At 49.8% G+C, this 19,217-nt stretch overlaps 1 protein-coding gene across 1 annotated transcript in view; it reads left to right on the forward strand.

The window, feature by feature from the left end:
- LOC121554581 (proteasome subunit beta type-6-like) overlaps positions 1 to 19,217 on the forward strand; it is a 30,379-nt gene that overhangs the window by 4,751 nt on the left and 6,411 nt on the right. The window contains exons 2-5 of the mRNA XM_045211809.1: positions 9,513 to 9,580; positions 10,402 to 10,475; positions 10,567 to 10,580; positions 12,038 to 12,182. Coding sequence (XP_045067744.1) covers positions 9,513 to 9,580; positions 10,402 to 10,475; positions 10,567 to 10,580; positions 12,038 to 12,182 — 301 coding nt within the window. The remainder of the gene's footprint in view (positions 1 to 9,512; positions 9,581 to 10,401; positions 10,476 to 10,566; positions 10,581 to 12,037; positions 12,183 to 19,217) is intronic.

The raw sequence follows: 19,217 nt of genomic DNA on the forward strand, positions 1-19,217 counted from the left end.
ATCAGTTGTCAGAGCAGCTTACCGATCACTGCACCTGTACACAGCCCATCTGAAATTAGCCCGCCCAACTACCTCATCCCTATATTGTTATTTATTTTGCTCATTTGTACCCCAGTATCTCTATTTGCACATCATCTCTTGCACATCTATCATTCCAGTGTTAATTATTTTGCACTATAGCCTATTTTATTGCCTTACCTCCATAACTTGCTAAATTTGCACACACTGTATATATATGTATTTCTGTTGTATTTTTTTTTTGGCTTTGTTTTGTTTTACCCCATATGTAACTCTGTGTTGTTGTTTTTTATCGCACTGCTTTGCTTTATCTTGGCCAGGTCGCAGTTGTAAATGAGAACTTGTTCTCAACTGGTTTACCTGGTTAAATAAAGGTGAAATAAAAATAAAAATAAATAAACAGCCTGTCGTTTCCAATGGGAACAAACGAGTCATAGTGGGTAGAGCCTAGGACGAGCTAGCGAGATCCTATTGGCGTGTTGTATCATTCATCCGTCCGTTAGGGAACGCCTTCTTCTTCGATGAGTTTTAACGGCGGTTGGCATCCAATATGTTGCATTACCGCCACCTACTAGACTGGAGTAGAACTCCCTTAAACTTTGCTTTAAAAAATAAAATATACAACCAATACCCTACCATCTAACACTAGACTCACAAAAAATTTAATAATAATAATAACTACCATACTCCACTATTTAAATCTATTTATTCCTACTTCATGCCAACAGCCTGAAGGGATGGGACACCACCACTCAACACACCCTGCAACTCTTCTGATGTCAAGTCTCACACACCCAAATACCTCTCTGCAGCTGCCACCACAACCTCTATTTTCTGAGACTTATGTTCCATCCCTGCAGTACAGTTGATAACCATTGCTATAAATGGCTAAAATCCAATCTTACTGAAACATATATCACTTGTTGGTTTATCCCTCTGTACTGGTACAGATCTACTACTCACACCATTCCTCTCAGGATCCCTCCCCCTTGACTTCTGCACTACTCTAACCCTGGAAACCTCAACCTGCTTCTCTCGCACGGGACATTTCTGATCCCCAGCCCCCTGGGCACCCCTACAATTAACACATACCACTACTTTCCCCAATGCTACACATTCCTTTGTCTCATGCCCTTCTGGACACTTCTCACACCTAGGAATCTCCCTCCTACACACTGCTGCCACATGCCCATAAGCTTGACACCTGTAACAACGTAATGTATTCTGCACAAAAGCTCTTACAGGACAACTTATATATCCTTACATCACTTTGTCGGGCAAAGACTCAACATCAAACCTCAAAAGAACAGACAATGACTCTTCTGTTTCTCTACTGACCCCCCCCCCCCTGTCTGTTTCTCTACTGACCCCCCCACCTCCGTCTGTTTCTCTACTGACCCCCCCCCCCCTGTCTGTTTCTCTACTGACCCCCCTGTCTGTTTCTCTACTGACCCCCCACCTCCGTCTGTTTCTCTACTGACCCCCCTGTCTGTTTCTCTACTGACCCCCCTGTCTGTTTCTCTACTGACCCCCCCTGTCTGTTTCTCTACTGACCCCCCTGTCTGTTTCTCTACTGACCCCCCCACCCTAATCTGTTTCTCTACTGACCCCCCTGTCTGTTTCTCTACTGACCCCCCTGTCTCTACTGACCCCCTGTCTGTTTCTCTACTGACCCCCCTGTCTGTTTCTCTACTGACCCCCCCTGTCTGTTTCTCTACTGACCCCCCTGTCTGTTTCTCTACTGACCCCACCCTGTCTGTTTCTCTACTGACCCCCCTGTCTGTTTCTCTACTGACCCCCCACCCCCTGTCTGTTTCTCTACTGACCCCCCTGTCTGTTTCTCTACTGACCCCCTGTCTGTTTCTCTACTGACCCCCTGTCTGTTTCTCTACTGACCCCCCTGTCTGTTTCTCTACTGACCCCCCTGTCTGTTTCTCTACTGACCCCCCCTGTCTGTTTCTCTACTGACCCCACACTGTCTGTTTCTCTACTGACCCCCCTGTCTCTACTGACCCCCCTGTCTGTTTCTCTACTGACCCCCCTGTCTGTTTCTCTACTGACCCCCCCTGTCTGTTTCTCTACTGACCCCCCTGTCTGTTTCTCTACTGACCCCCTGTCTGTTTCTCTACTGACCCCCCTGTCTGTTTCTCTACTGACCCCCCTGTCTGTTTCTCTACTGACCCCCCGTCTGTTTCTCTACTGACCCCCCTGTCTGTTTCTCTACTGACCCCCTGTCTCTACTGACCCCCTGTCTGTTTCTCTACTGACCCCCCTGTCTGTTTCTCTACTGACCCCCCTGTCTCTACTGACCCCCCTGTCTGTTTCTCTACTGACCCCCCTGTCTGTTTCTCTACTGACCCCCCTGTCTGTTTCTCTACTGACCCCCCTGTCTGTTTCTCTACTGATTCCACCCTGTCTGTTTCTCTACTGACCCCCCTGTCTGTTTCTCTACTGACCCCACCCTGTCTGTTTCTCTACTGACCCCCCTGTCTCTACTGACCCCCCTGTCTGTTTCTCTACTGACCCCCTGTCTGTTTCTCTACTGACCCCCCTGTCTGTTTCTCTACTGACCCCACCCTGTCTGTTTCTCTACTGCCCCCACCCTGTCTGTTTCTCTACTGCCCCCACCCCCCTGTCTGTTTCTCTACTGACCCCACCCTGTCTGTTTCTCTACTGACCCCACCCTGTCTGTTTCTCTACTGACCCCCTGTCTGTTTCTCTACTGACCCCCTGTCTGTTTCTCTACTGACCCCCCTGTCTGTTTCTCTACTGACCCCCCTGTCTGTTTCTCTACTGACCCCCCTGTCTGTTTCTCTACTGCCCCCCCTGTCTGTTTCTCTACTGACCCCCCCTGTCTGTTTCTCTACTGACCCCCCCTGTCTGTTTCTCTACTGACCCCCCCCTGTCTGTTTCTCTACTGACCCCCCTGTCTGTTTCTCTACTGACCCCCCTGTCTGTTTCTCCACTGACCCCCCCCCTGTCTGTGTCGCACCAAACGACGAGCATCACAAACACCGGGAATCTTCCCCTTCAGTTGGTCAGCTTTCACATTTACCGCTACCGCAGTAATCACTCCTTTCAATGGCACCCTTTTCTTGAGAGCAAAACACTTCACATCTCTTGTCCCCATTGGTTTAACACGGAGCGCCTGGTCCCTCTGACCAACAGAAACACAAACAATTATCACTAGACCACTTCTGGTTACCCTCACCGATTCCACAATACCCAACTCTGTTTTCACCCACCCTGAAACCACAAATGGATCAGCCAAAAGGCAAGGGTCCACTTTTTCCACAAACTTCACTCCTCCTGTCACAGACTCATCTTTATCCTGACCCTCTGTGCAAGCCTCTGGCTCCGATACTTCACCACACCTACCACCTCCGATACTTCACCACACCTACCACCTCCGATACTTCACCACACCTACCACCTCCTATACTTCACCACACCTACCACCTCCGATACTTCACCACACCTACCACCTCCGATACTTCACCACACCTACCACCTCCGATACTTCACCACACCTACCACCTCCGATACTTCACCACACCTTCCACCTCCGATACTTCACCACACCTACCACCTCCGATACTTCACCACACCTTCCACCTCCGATACTTCACCACACCTACCACCTCTGATACTTCACCACACCTACCACCTCCGATACTTCACCACACCTACCACCTCCGATACTTCACCACACCTACCACCTCCGATACTTCACCACACCTACCACCTCCGATACTTCACCACACCTTCCACCTCCGATACTTCACCAAACCTACCACCTCCGATACTTCACCACACCTTCCACCTCCGATACTTCACCACACCTACCACCTCCGATACTTCACCACACCTACCACCTCCGATACTTCACCACACCTACCACCTCCGATACTTCACCACACCTACCACCTCCGATACTTCACCACACCTACCACCTCCGATACTTCACCACACCTATCACCTCCGATACTTCACCACACCTACCACCTCCGATACTTCACCACACCTACCACCTCCGATACTTCACCACACCTTCCACCTCCGATACTTCACCACACCTACCACCTCCGATACTTCACCACACCTACCACCTCCGATACTTTTATTTTTATTATTTTTTTGTAGTCATTTAGCAGACGCTCTTATCCAGAGCGACTTACAGGAGCAATTAGGGTTAAGTGCCTCACCACACCTACCACCTCCGAGCACTTCACCACACCTACCACCTCCGATACTTCACCACACCTACCACCTCCGATACTTCACCACACCTACCACCTCCGATACTTCACCACACCTACCACCTCCGATACTTCACCACACCTTCCACCTCCGATACTTCACCACACCTACCACCTCCGATACTTCACCACACCTACCACCTCCGATACTTCACCACACCTACCACCTCCGATACTCCACCACACCTACCACCTCCGATACTTCACCACACCTACCACCTCCGATACTTCACCACACCTACCACCTCCGATACTTCACCACACCTACCACCTCCGATACTTCACCACACCTACCACCTCCGATACTTCACCACACCTACCACCTCCGATACTTCACCACACCTTCCACCTCCGATACTTCACCACACCTTCCACCTCCGATACTTCACCACACCTACCACCTCCGATACTTCACCACACCTTCCACCTCCGATACTTCACCACACCTACCACCTCCGATACTTCACCACACCTACCACCTCCGATACTTCACCACACCTACCACCTCTGAGCACTTCACCACACCTACCACCTCCGATACTTCACCACACCTACCACCTCCGATACTTCACCACACCTACCACCTCCGATACTTCACCACACCTACCACCTCCGATACTTCACCACACCTACCACCTCCGATACTTCACCACACCTACCACCTCCGATACTTCACCACACCTTCCACCTCCGATACTTCACCACACCTACCACCTCTGATACTTCACCACACCTACCACCTCCGATACTTCACCACACCTACCACCTCCGATACTTCACCACACCTACCACCTCCGATACTTCACCACACCTACCACCTCCGATACTTCACCACACCTACCACCTCCGATACTTCACCACACCTACCACCTCCGATACTTCACCACACCTACCACCTCCGATACTTCACCACACCTACCACCTCCGATACTTCACCACACCTTCCACCTCCGATACTTCACCACACCTACCACCTCCGATACTTCACCACACCTACCACCTCCGATACTTCACCACACCTTCCACCTCCGATACTTCACCACACCTACCACCTCCGATACTTCACCACACCTTCCACCTCCGATACTTCACCACACCTACCACCTCCGATACTTCACCACACCTACCACCTCCGATACTTCACCACACCTACCACCTCCGATACTTCACCACACCTTCCACCTCCGATACTTCACCATACCTACCACCTCCGATACTTCACCACACCTACCACCTCCGATACTTCACCACACCTTCCACCTCCGATACTTCACCACACCTACCACCCCCGATACTTCACCACACCTACCACCTCCGATACTTCACCACACCTTCCACCTCCGATACTTCACCACACCTACCACCTCCGATACTTCACCATACCTACCACCTCCGATACTTCACCACACCTACCACTTCCGATACTTCACCCTCATTCTCTTCCGTTTCTCCTCCTGTCTTCAGCTCACTCTGTTTACACTTTCTACCGTTCTTCTTTAACAAACATCTCCCTTTTCCCCGCCATTTTTAACTGACTAATTCTCACCCTCTACATCCCTCTCTCTTAGACCTCCTCTGCCTCTCCTTTTTTTTCCCTCCATTCCTCCTCCGTATTCCAAGTATAACTCTCCTTATGATAGTACTGCACTTCTCCTGACATACATCTAGTTCTTGCCTTGTCAAGGGACGCCATTTAACCGGCTGTCATAATCTCCGTACATTCAGCACCAACCCCTCTGGATGTAGCGCTCAACAGTGCATCCCACTGGCCAAGGCCAGAGTCACCGTCTCTTCCCACTGGCCAAGGCCAGAGTCACCGTCTCTTCCCACTGGCCAAGGCCAGAGTCACCGTCTCTTCCCACTGGCCAAGGCCAGAGTCACCGTCTCTTCCCACTGGCCAAGGCCAGAGTCACCGTCTCTTCCCACTGGCCAAGGCCAGAGTCACCGTCTCTTCCCACTGGCCAAGGTCAGAGTCACCGTCTCTTCCCACTGGCCAAGGCCAGAGTCACCGTCTCCCAATGCAAGTCGCCTCATGAGACCCAATATTCATTCAACTCCAGACCGCTCTATTTATTTTGTGCGCACAATATGAAACTTGCCTTTGCGCAACTTTTGCAAAGGATAAAGTCTACAAATCTTAGTCCACTCTTTTCATGACATATTTTAGTTTTGGGAACAGAACTGTATTGAGATCAAATGTTTCATCGATTAGAAAATGTGCAGAATGTCGGCCAAAATCCATCTCGTTCCATCTCCAGTGAGTGGAAACGCCAAGCGGATGCTTCACATCCAGTGAAATATCTGGCCCATTGTTCTATCTGTGACTGAACTGCAAACTTCTTTACATTTGGATTGGCGGATCGCAACCAACTAAAAGGTGCAAACACCGCCATCTACTGTTCTGGAGTATGAGGCCGGTCACAGCCTCCCTATTCATCTATTTCCCTGTTCATCTATCTGTGTGTTTCTGCCTACTGTTCTGGAGTGTGAATTCATTACACTTTGTCACACAAATGGAAGGGAAAAGGAAATTGCCCTACACCTATTAAAACCTCCCTAGCAACTAACCCTACACCCATTAAAACCTCCCTAGCAACTAACCCTACACCCATTAAAACCTCCCTAGCAACTAACCCTACACCCATTAAAACCTCTATACCAACTAACCCTACACCCATTAAAACCTTTATACCAACTACCCTACACCCATTAAAACCTCTATACCAACTAACCCTACACCCATTAAAACCTCTCTACCAACTAACCTTACACCCATTAAAACCTCTCTACCAACTAACCCTACACCCATTAAAACCTCACCACTATACCAACTAACCCTACACCCATTAAAACCTCACCACTATACCAACTAACCTTACACCCATTAAAACCTCTCTACCAACTAACCTTACACCCATTAAAACCTCTCTACCAACTAACCTTACACCCATTAAAACCTCTCTACCAACTAACCTTACACCCATTAAAACCTCTCTACCAACTAACCCTACACCCATTAAAACCTCTATACCAACTAACCGTACACCCATTAAAACCTCTCTACCAACTAACCCTACACCCATTAAAACCTCCCTAGCAACTAACCTTACACCCATTAAAACCTCTCTACCAACTAACCCTACACCCATTAAAACCTCTCTACCAACTAACCTTACACCCATTAAAACCTCTCTACCAACTAACCTTACACCCATTAAAACCTCCCTAGCAACTAACCCTACACCCATTAAAACCTCTATACCAACTAACCTTACACCCATTAAAACCTCTCTACCAACTAACCCTACACCCATTAAAACCTCTATACCAGCTAACTAACTAACTTTCCACCAGTCTAATGTCCATTGCTCGTGTTTCATGGCCCAAGCAGGTCTCTTCTTCTTATTGGTGTCCTTTAGTAGTGGTTTCTTTGCAGCAATTCGACCATGAAGGCCTGATTCACACAGTCCCCTCTGAACAGTTGATGTTGAGATGTGTCTGTTACTTGAACTCTGTGAAGCATTTATTTGGGCTGCATTTTCTGAGGCTGGTAACTCTAATGAACTTATCCTCTGCAGCAGAGGTAACTCTGGGTCTTCCTTTCCTGTGGCGGTCCTCATGAGAGCCAGTTTCATCATAGCGCTTGATGGTTTTTGCGACTGCACATGAAGAAACTTTCAAAGTTCTTGAAATGTTCTGTATTGACTGACCTTCATGTCTTAAAGTAATGATGGACTGTCATTTCTCTTTGCTTATTTGAGCTGTTCTTGCCATAATATGGACTTGGTCTTTTACCAAATAGGGCTATCTTCTGTATACCCCCCTACCTTGTCACAACACAACTGATTTGTTCAAACACATTAAGAAGGAAATAAATTCCACAAATTAACTTTTAACAAGGCACACCTGTTAATTGAAGTGCATTCCAGGTGACTACCTCATGAAGCTGGTTGAGAGAATGCCAAGAGTGTGCAAAGATGTCATCAAGGCAAAGGGTGGCTATTTGAAGAATGTCAAATATAAAATATATTTTGATTTGTTTAACACTTTTTTGGTTACTACATGATTCCATATGGTGTTATTTCATAGTTTTGATGTCTTCACTATTATTCTACAATTCTAAAAACCCTTGAATGAGGAGGTGTGTCCAACCTTTTGACTGGTAGTGTACTTTACCAGTTGTCCATGTGGTTGGTCCTTTTGGCGTTAGTAATGTGAGACAAAATATCCACAGGAAAGTATAATTACATTAGGGCTGTCCCCAACTAAATAAAAAATTAGTCGATCAAGAGTCAGTCGTCTGTTCTTTCGACCAATCGATTGGTCAACATTTTTAAGCGTGTATTTTTCCATATATAGACACATCCTATGTGTTTTAATCAAATCAACTATATTCATTGAGCTTGTCTGATGCTTTAAGCACTCGGTTTGATTAAATAATTAAGACACACAAATGATTAGAGGGAGTCCGACCAGCAATTGATTTGATTGTGCCGGTCAGGGCTCAGACTTGGTCAAGGGGACTGAATACTTTCCGAATGCACTGTACACGAGATGCATGCACACTTTCCGAGCTCGTGCACGTGTTTACATGGTTCTGTGCATTCAGGTGAAAATCCAAATTAAAGCACCTTAGCTAACATTTCTGTCCTTCTCTCTCCCTCCTCTGTCCCTCCATCTCTCTCCCTCTCTCTCCCTCTCTCTCTCCTTCTCTCCCACTCCTCTCTCTCCCTCCTCTGTCCCTCCATCTCTCCCACTCCTCTCTCTCTCTCCCTTCTCCCTCCCTCCTCTTTCTCCCTCTTCTCTCTCTCTCCTCTTTCTCTCTCTCTCTCCCCCTCCGTTCTCTCTCTCTCCCTCCGTTCTCTCTCTTCTCCCTCCCTCCTCTCTCTCTCTCTTCTCTCTCCTTCTCTCTCTCTCTCTCTTCTCCCTCCCTCCTCTCTCTCCCTCTTCTCTCTCTTCTCCCTCCGCTCTCTCTCTCTCCCTCCGCTCTCTCTCTTCTCCCTCCCTCCTCTCTCTCCCTCTTCTCTCTCTTCTCCCTCCGCTCTCTCTCTCTCCCTCCGCTCTCTCTCTTCTCCCTCCGCTCTCTCTCTCTCCCTCCGCTCTCTCTCTTCTCCCTCCCTCCTCTCTCTCTCCTTCTCTCTCCTTCTCCCTCCCTCTTCTCTCTCCTTCTCTCTCTCTCTCCCTTCTCCCTCCCTCCTCTCTCTCTTCTCCCTCCCTCCTCTCTCTCTCTCTCAGACCACCATTATGGCCGTGGAGTATGATGGAGGTGTGGTGATCGGTGCTGACTCCCGTACAACTACTGGGTGAGATGTGGGTGTGTTAGGGATGTGACCAACTACTGGGTGAGATGTGGGCGTGTTAGGGATGTGACCAACTACTGGGTGAGATGTGGGTGTGTTAGGGATGTGACCAACTACTGGGTGTGATGTGGGTGTGTTAGGGATGTGACCAACTACTGGGTGAGATGTGGGTGTGTTAGGGATGTGACCAACTACTGGGTGAGATGTGGGCGTGTTAGGGATGTGACCATTATGGAATTTTGGGTAACGATTAATTTCCTGCAAATGGCTACAGTTATAGTGATAATTGTCATTTTATTAGATTATTTTTTTTGAGCTTGTAATGCATTCTTTAAAAATTACTATGTCATACCTAAGAATACAACACCGCTTTGATGAAACCCCTGTCTCGAAAACTAATGGTTTTAACAGCTGGGAAGTTTTGGAAATGAAGCTTCTCCACCCAACGATGCCGTTCTGATCGTAAAATGACTACCAACTTAGCCACTTTAGAAACTTCTATTGGTAAACTACATGAAAATAAAGTTAAATCCCCCCCACCTAAAGTAAATGTATTAAAACCATTATGATTATTATTTTTAGTTCACGGTTATTGCTCATAATTGTTGGTTACACGATTATACAATCATTTTGTCAGCCCTAGTGTGTGTGTTAACCAGTCTCTCTCTCTCTCTCTCTCTCTCTCTCTCTCTCTCTCTCTCTCTCTCTCTCTCTCTCTCTCTCTCTCTCTCTCTCTCTCTCTCTCTCTCTCTCTCTCTCTCTCTCTCTCTCTCTCTCTCTCTCTGTCTCTGTCTCTGTCTGTCTGTCTCTCTCTCTCTCTCCAGGGCCTACATAGCCAACCGAGTGACAGACAAGTTGACTCCTATTCATGACAGGATCTTCTGCTGCCGATACACAGGCTATAGCTGATGCTGTCGGTCTGGTTCTGCTGTCGGTCTGGTTCTGCTGTCGGTCTGGTTCAGGCTATAGCTGATGTTGTGACCTACCAGCTGGGGTTCCACAGGTAGACTATATAGTTGAGTCATTTAGCAGACGGTTACCCACGGTTACCCACAGCCGTATCACAGCCGTATCACAGCCGGATCACAGCCGTATCACAGCCGGATCACAGCCGTATCACAGCCATATCACAGCCGGATCACAGCCGGATCACAGCCATATCACAGCCATATCACAGCCGGATCACAGCCGGATCACAGCCATATCACAGCCGTATCACAGCCGGATCACAGCCGGATCAGAGCCGTATCACAGCCGGGTTTGGGTTAGGTATTGTTTCACCAGGTCAACGCTCCTCTCTCTCTCTTTCCTCTGTTCCAGTAGGAGGTATGGGTTAGGTATTGTTTCACCAGGTCAACGCTCCTCTCTCTCTCTTTCCTCTGTTCCAGTAGGAGGTATGGGTTAGGTATTGTTTCACCAGGTCAACGCTGCTCTCTCTCTCTTTCCTCTGTTCCAGTAGGAGGTATGGGTTAGGTATTGTTTCACCAGGTCAACGCTCTCTCTCTCTCTTTCCTCTGTTCCAGTAGGAGGTATGGGTTAGGTATTGTTTCACCAGGTCAACGCTCCTCTCTCTCTCTTTCCTCTGTTCCAGTAGGAGGTATGGGTTAGGTATTGTTTCACCAGGTCAACGCTCCTCTCTCTCTCTTTCCTCTGTTCCAGTAGGAGGTATGGGTTAGGTATTGTTTCACCAGGTCAACGCTCCTCTCTCTCTCTTTCCTCTGTTCCAGTAGGAGGTATGGGTTAGGTATTGTTTCACCAGGTCAACGCTGCTCTCTCTCTCTTTCCTCTGTTCCAGTAGGAGGTATGGGTTAGGTATTGTTTCACCAGGTCAACGCTCCTCTCTCTCTCTTTCCTCTGTTCCAGTAGGAGGTATGGGTTAGGGATTGTTTCACCAGGTCAACGCTGCTCTCTCTCTCTTTCCTCTCTTCCAGTAGGAGGTATGGGTTAGGTATTGTTTCACCAGGTCAACGCTGCTCTCTCTCTCTTTCCTCTCTTCCAGTAGGAGGTATGGGTTAGGTATTGTTTCACCAGGTCAACGCTCCTCTCTCTCTCTTTCCTCTGTTCCAGTAGGAGGTATGGGTTAGGTATTGTTTCACCAGGTCAACGCTCCTCTTTCTCTCTTTCCTCTGTTCCAGTAGGAGGTATGGGTTAGGTATTGTTTCACCAGGTCAACGCTCCTCTCTCTCTCTTTCCTCTGTTCCAGTAGGAGGTATGGGTTAGGGATTGTTTCACCAGGTCAACGCTGCTCTCTCTCTCTTTCCTCTCTTCCAGTAGGAGGTATGGGTTAGGTATTGTTTCACCAGGTCAACGCTGCTCTCTCTCTCTTTCCTCTCTTCCAGTAGGAGGTATGGGTTAGGTATTGTTTCACCAGGTCAACGCTCCTCTCTCTCTCTTTCCTCTGTTCCAGTAGGAGGTATGGGTTAGGTATTGTTTCACCAGGTCAACGCTCCTCTCCCCCAGGTGTACACTGTTCCACTAGGAGGCATGCTGGTCAGACAGCCTTTATCAGTAGGGGGGTCCGGATCCACCTATATCTATGGTTACATGGACTCCAACTACCAACCCAACATGACCAAGGACCAGGGTCTTCTCCTGGTATCTGGAGGTAGGCTCTCCTCGACAGAACGAATCTTGGTCGTCTGTTCTTAATTAAAAATGTGTATAGACACACCCTATGTGTTTGAATCAAATCAACTATGTGCCCTGAGCTTGTATGATGCTTTAAACTGTTTGATGAAATAGTTAAGACACACAATTGACTCGAGGGAGCCTGACGGCTGGGCTCAGATCCACTGTTAACAAAAACAAACGGCAGCAGTGAGACTGGCACACGTTGTCCCTCCTTCCTGCTGCAGTGAGCAGGCAGCAGAGCAACAGAGTTTACCACGCTGTCTCTCCTTCCTGCTGCAGTGAGCAGGCAGCAGAGCAACAGAGTTTACCACGCTGTCTCTCCTTCCTGCTGCAGTGAGCAGGCAGCAGAGCAACAGAGTTTACCACGCTGTCTCTCCTTCCTGCTGCAGTGAGCAGGCAGCAGAGCAACATAGTTTACCACGCTGTCTCTCCTTCCTGCTGCAGTGAGCAGGCAGCAGAGCAACAGAGTTTACCACGCTGTCTCTCCTTCCTGCTGCAGTGAGCAGGCAGCAGAGCAACAGAGTTTACCACGCTGTCTCTCCTTCCTGCAGCAGCGAGCAGGCAGCAGAGCAACAGAGTTTACCACGCTGTCCCTGGTGCTGAAGCTGCAACATAATTACAGCCATTTCTACTTTCTTAAGTCGGGTGGGCACTACATGGCTGAGCCTCTCACATTAAAGGGTAGTGGTGAGCACACTAAAAAGGATGTGACACAGACAGGGGGTCACACACTACACCACTAAACAGACAGGGGGTCACACACTACACCTCTAAGGAGACAGGGGGTCACACACTACACCACTAAACAGACAGGGGGTCACACACTACACCTCTAAACAGACAGGGGGTCACACACTACACCACTAAACAGACAGGGGGTCACACACTACACCTCTAAGGAGACAGGGGGTCACACACTACACCTCTAAGGAGACAGGGAGTCACACACTACACCTCTAAGGAGACAGGGGGTCACACACTACACGTCTAAGGAGACAGGGGGTCACACACTACACCTCTAAGGAGACAGGGGGTCACACACTACACGTCTAAGGAGACAGGGGGTCACACACTACACCTCTAAGGAGACAGGGGGTCACACACTACACCACTAAACAGACAGGGGGTCACACACTACACCTCTAAACAGACAGGGGGTCACACACTACACCTCTAAGGAGACAGGGGGTCACACACTACACCTCTAAGGAGACAGGGGGTCACACACTACACCTCTAAACAGACAGGGGGTCACACACTACACCTCTAAACAGACAGGGGGTCACACACTACACCTCTAAGGGAGACAGGGGGTCACACACTACACCACTAAACAGACAGGGGGTCACACACTACACCTCTAAACAGACAGGGGGTCACACACTACACCTCTAAGGAGACAGGGGGTCACACACTACACCACTAAACAGACAGGGGGTCACACACTACACCTCTAAACAGACAGGGGGTCACACACTACACCTCTAAGGAGACAGGGGTCACACACTACACCTCTAAGGAGACAGGGGGTCACACACTACACCTCTAAGGAGACAGGGGGTCACACACTACACCTCTAAGGAGACAGGGGGTCACACACTACACCTCTAAACAGACAGGGGGTCACACACTACACCTCTAAACAGACAGGGGGTCACACACTACACCTCTAAACAGACAGGGGGTCACACACTACACCTCTAAACAGACAGGGGGTCACACACTACACCTCTAAACAGACAGGGGGTCACACACTACACCTCTAAACAGACAGGGGGTCACACACTACACCTCTAAACAGACAGGGGGTCACACACTACACCTCTAAACAGACAGGGGGTCACACACTACACCTCTAAACAGACAGGGGGTCACACACTACACCTCTAAACAGACAGGGGGTCACACACTACACCTCTAAGGAGACAGGGGGTCACACACTACACCTCTAAGGAGACAGGGGTCACACACTACACCACTAAACAGACAGGGGGTCACACACTACACCTCTAAGGAGACAGGGGGTCACACACTACACCTCTAAGGAGACAGGGGGTCACACACTACACCTCTAAGGAGTCAGGGGGTCACACACTACACCACTAAACAGACAGGGGGTCACACACTACACCTCTAAACAGACAGGGGGTCACACACTACACCTCTAAGGAGACAGGGGGTCACACACTACACCTCTAAGGAGACAGGGGGTCACACACTACACCACTAAACAGACAGGGGGTCACACACTACACCTCTAAGGAGACAGGGGGTCACACACTACACCTCTAAGGAGACAGGGGGTCACACACTACACCTCTAAACAGACAGGGGGTCACACACTACACCTCTAAACAGACAGGGGGTCACACACTACACCTCTAAGGAGACAGGGGGTCACACACTACACCTCTAAGGAGACAGGGGGTCACACACTACACCTCTAAGGAGACAGGGGTCACACACTACACCTCTAAGGAGACAGGGGTCACACACTACACCACTAAACAGACAGGGGGTCACACACTACACCTCTAAACAGACAGGGGGTCACACACTACACCTCTAAGGAGACAGGGGGTCACACACTACACCACTAAACAGACAGGGGGTCACACACTACACCTCTAAACAGACAGGGGGTCACACACTACACCTCTAAGGAGACAGGGGGTCACACACTACACCTCTAAGGAGACAGGGGGTCACACACTACACCTCTAAGGAGACAGGGGGTCACACACTACACCTCTAAACAGACAGGGGGTCACACACTACACCTCTAAACAGGACAGGGGGTCACACACTACACCTCTAAACAGACAGGGGGTCACACACTACACCACTAAACAGACAGGGGGTCACACACTACACCTCTAAGGAGACAGGGGGTCACACACTACACCTCTAAGGAGACAAGGGGTCACACACTACACCTCTAAGGAGACAGGGGGTCACACACTACACCTCTAAGGAGACAGGGGGTCACACACTACACCTCTAAGGAGACAGGGGGTCACACACTACACCTCTAAGGAGACAGGGGGTCACACACTACACCTCTAAGGAGACAGGGTGTCACACACTACACCTCTAAGGAGGCAGGGGGTCACACACTACACCACTAAACAGACAGGGGGTCACACACTACACCTCTAAGGAGACAGGGGGTCACACACTACACCTCTAAGGAGACAGGGGGTCACACACTACACCTCTAAACAGACAGGGGGTCACACACTACACCTCTAAACAGACAGGGGGTCACACACTACACCTCTAAACAGACAGGGGGTCACACACTACACCTCTAAACAGACAGGGGGTCACACACTACACCTCTAAACAGACAGGGGGTCACACACTACACCTCTAAACAGACAGGGGGTCACACACTACACCTCTAAACAGACAGGGGGTCACACACTACACCTCTAAGGAGACAGGGGGTCACACACTACACCTCTAAGGAGTCAGGGGGTCACACACTACACCACTAAACAGACAGGGGGTCACACACTACACCTCTAAACAGACAGGGGGTCACACACTACACCTCTAAGGAGGCAGGGGGTCACACACTACACCTCTAAGGAGACAGGGGGTCACACACTACACCTCTAAGGAGACAGGGGTCACACACTACACCTCTAAGGAGACAGGGGGTCACACACTACACCACTAAACAGACAGGGGGTCACACACTACACCTCTAAACAGACAGGGGGTCACACACTACACCTCTAAGGAGACAGGGGGTCACACACTACACCACTAAACAGACAGGGGGTCACACACTACACCTCTAAACAGACAGGGGGTCACACACTACACCTCTAAGGAGACAGGGGGTCACACACTACACCTCTAAGGAGACAGGGGGTCACACACTACACCTCTAAGGAGACAGGGGGTCACACTACACCTCTAAGGAGACAGGGGGTCACACACTACACCTCTAAGGAGACAGGGGGTCACACACTACACCTCTAAGGAGACAGGGGGTCACACACTACACCTCTAAGGAGACAGGGGGTCACACACTACACCTCTAAGGAGACAGGGGGTCACACACTACACCTCTAAGGAGACAGGGGGTCACACACTACACCTCTAAGGAGACAGGGGGTCACACACTACACCTCTAAGGAGACAGGGGTCACACACTACACCACTAAACAGACAGGGGGTCACACACTACACCTCTAAACAGACAGGGGGTCACACACTACACCTCTAAGGAGACAGGGGGTCACACACTACACCTCTAAGGAGACAGGGGGTCACACACTACACCTCTAAGGAGACAGGGGGTCACACACTACACCTCTAAGGAGACAGGGGGTCACACACTACACCTCTAAGGAGACAGGGGGTCACACACTACACCACTAAACAGACAGGGGGTCACACACTACACCTCTAAACAGACAGGGGGTCACACACTACACCTCTAAGGAGACAGGGGGTCACACACTACACCACTAAATAGACAGGGGGTCACACACTACACCACTAAACAGACAGGGGGTCACACACTACACCACTAAACAGACAGGGGGTCACACACTACACCTCTAAACAGACAGGGGGTCACACACTACACCTCTAAGGAGACAGGGAGTCACACACTACACCTCTAAGGAGACAGGGGGTCACACACTACACCTCTAAGGAGACAGGGGGTCACACACTACACCACTAAACAGACAGGGGGTCACACACTACACCTCTAAGGAGACAGGGGGTCACACACTACACCTCTAAGGAGACAGGGGGTCACACACTACACCTCTAAACAGACAGGGGGTCACACACTACACCTCTAAGGAGACAGGGGGTCACACACTACACCTCTAAGGAGACAGGGGGTCACACTACACCTCTAAGGAGACAGGGGGTCACACACTACACCTCTAAGGAGACAGGGGGTCACACACTACACCTCTAAGGAGACAGGGGGTCACACACTACACCTCTAAACAGACAGGGGGTCACACACTACACCTCTAAGGAGACAGGGGGTCACACACTACACCTCTAAACAGACAGGGGGTCACACACTACACCTCTAAGGAGACAGGGGGTCACACACTACACCACTAAACAGACAGGGGGTCACACACTACACCTCTAAGGAGACAGGGGGTCACACTACACCTCTAAGGAGACAGGGGGTCACACTACACCTCTAAGGAGACAGGGGGTCACACACTACACCTCTAAGGAGACAGGGGGTCACACACTACACCACTAAGGAGACAGGGGGTCACACACTACACCTCTAAGGAGACAGGGGGTCACACACTACACCTCTAAGGAGACAGGGGGTCACACACTACACCTCTAAACAGGACAGGGGGTCACACACTACACCACTAAACAGACAGGGGGTCACACACTACACCTCTAAGGAGACAGGGGTCACACACTACACCACTAAACAGACAGGGGGTCACACACTACACCACTAAACAGACAGGGGGTCACACACTACACCACTAAACAGACAGGGGGTCACACACTACACCTCTAAACAGGACAGGGGGTCACACACTACACCACTAAACAGACAGGGGGTCACACACTACACCTCTAAGGAGACAGGGGGTCACACTACACCTCTAAGGAGACAGGGGGTCACACTACACCTCTAAGGAGACAGGGGGTCACACTACACCTCTAAACAGACAGGGGGTCACACACTACACCTCTAAACAGACAGGGGGTCACACACTACACCTCTAAGGAGACAGGGAGTCACACACTACACCTCTAAACAGACAGGGGGTCACACACTACAACTCTAAACAGACAGGGGGTCACACACTACACCTCTAAACAGACAGGGGGTCACACACTACACCTCTAAACAGACAGGGGGTCACACACTACACCTCTAAGGAGACAGGGGGTCACACACTACACCTCTAAACAGACAGGGGGTCACACACTACACCTCTAAGGAGACAGGGGGTCACACACTACACCTCTAAGGAGACAGGGGGTCACACACTACACCTCTAAGGAGACAGGGGGTCACACACTACACCTCTAAGGAGACAGGGGGTCACACACTACACCTCTAAGGAGACAGGGGGTCACACACTACACCTCTAAACAGACAGGGGGTCACACACTACACCTCTAAACAGACAGGGGGTCACACACTACACCTCTAAGGAGACAGGGGGTCACACACTACACCACTAAGGAGACAGGGGGTCACACACTACACCTCTAAGGAGACAGGGGGTCACACACTACACCTCTAAGGAGACAGGGGGTCACACACTACACCTCTAAACAGACAGGGGGTCACACACTACACCACTAAACAGACAGGGGGTCACACACTACACCTCTAAGGAGACAGGGGGTCACACACTAAACCACTAAACAGGCAGGGGGTCACACACTACACCTCTAAGGAGACAGGGGGTCACACACTACACCTCTAAGGAGACAGGGGGTCACACACTACACCACTAAACAGACAGGGGGTCACACACTACACCACTAAACAGACAGGGGGTCACACACTACACCTCTAAGGAGACAGGGGGTCACACACTACACCTCTAAGGTTCTTGACTTGGTCGTGAGAATTGTCCATACCATGCTGTCTCGCCAAAACAATGATGGGATTCCATTTAAACGTAGCTACGAGCTGTGGCTTAAAGCAGCCTCATAAACGGACATTCACGCTTGACATACAGAGCTGGAATATCTAGCCAACATTTTGAATTGAATAACATTGCTTGTGAACTTCAGAGCTGTAACGATTTGACTTTTTGGCGTTGGTTAAAGGCAAGCACAAACGCATACGCTTTGGTTAAAGGCAAGCACAAACGCATGCTAGTAGTCATGGCTCCTGCTGGAGAGTCTACACATTCTGTATGAAACAACGTCATCATCTCACTGGCTTCATCTCTGGCGAGCTCTCATTGGCTATTGCTGATCACCGTTCTCAAAACTTGTGGTTGCACATCTCACCCTACAAGAGCAC

This window comes from Coregonus clupeaformis, chromosome 39, assembly GCF_020615455.1.
Source record: "Coregonus clupeaformis isolate EN_2021a chromosome 39, ASM2061545v1, whole genome shotgun sequence".
Taxonomy (NCBI): domain Eukaryota; kingdom Metazoa; phylum Chordata; class Actinopteri; order Salmoniformes; family Salmonidae; genus Coregonus; species Coregonus clupeaformis.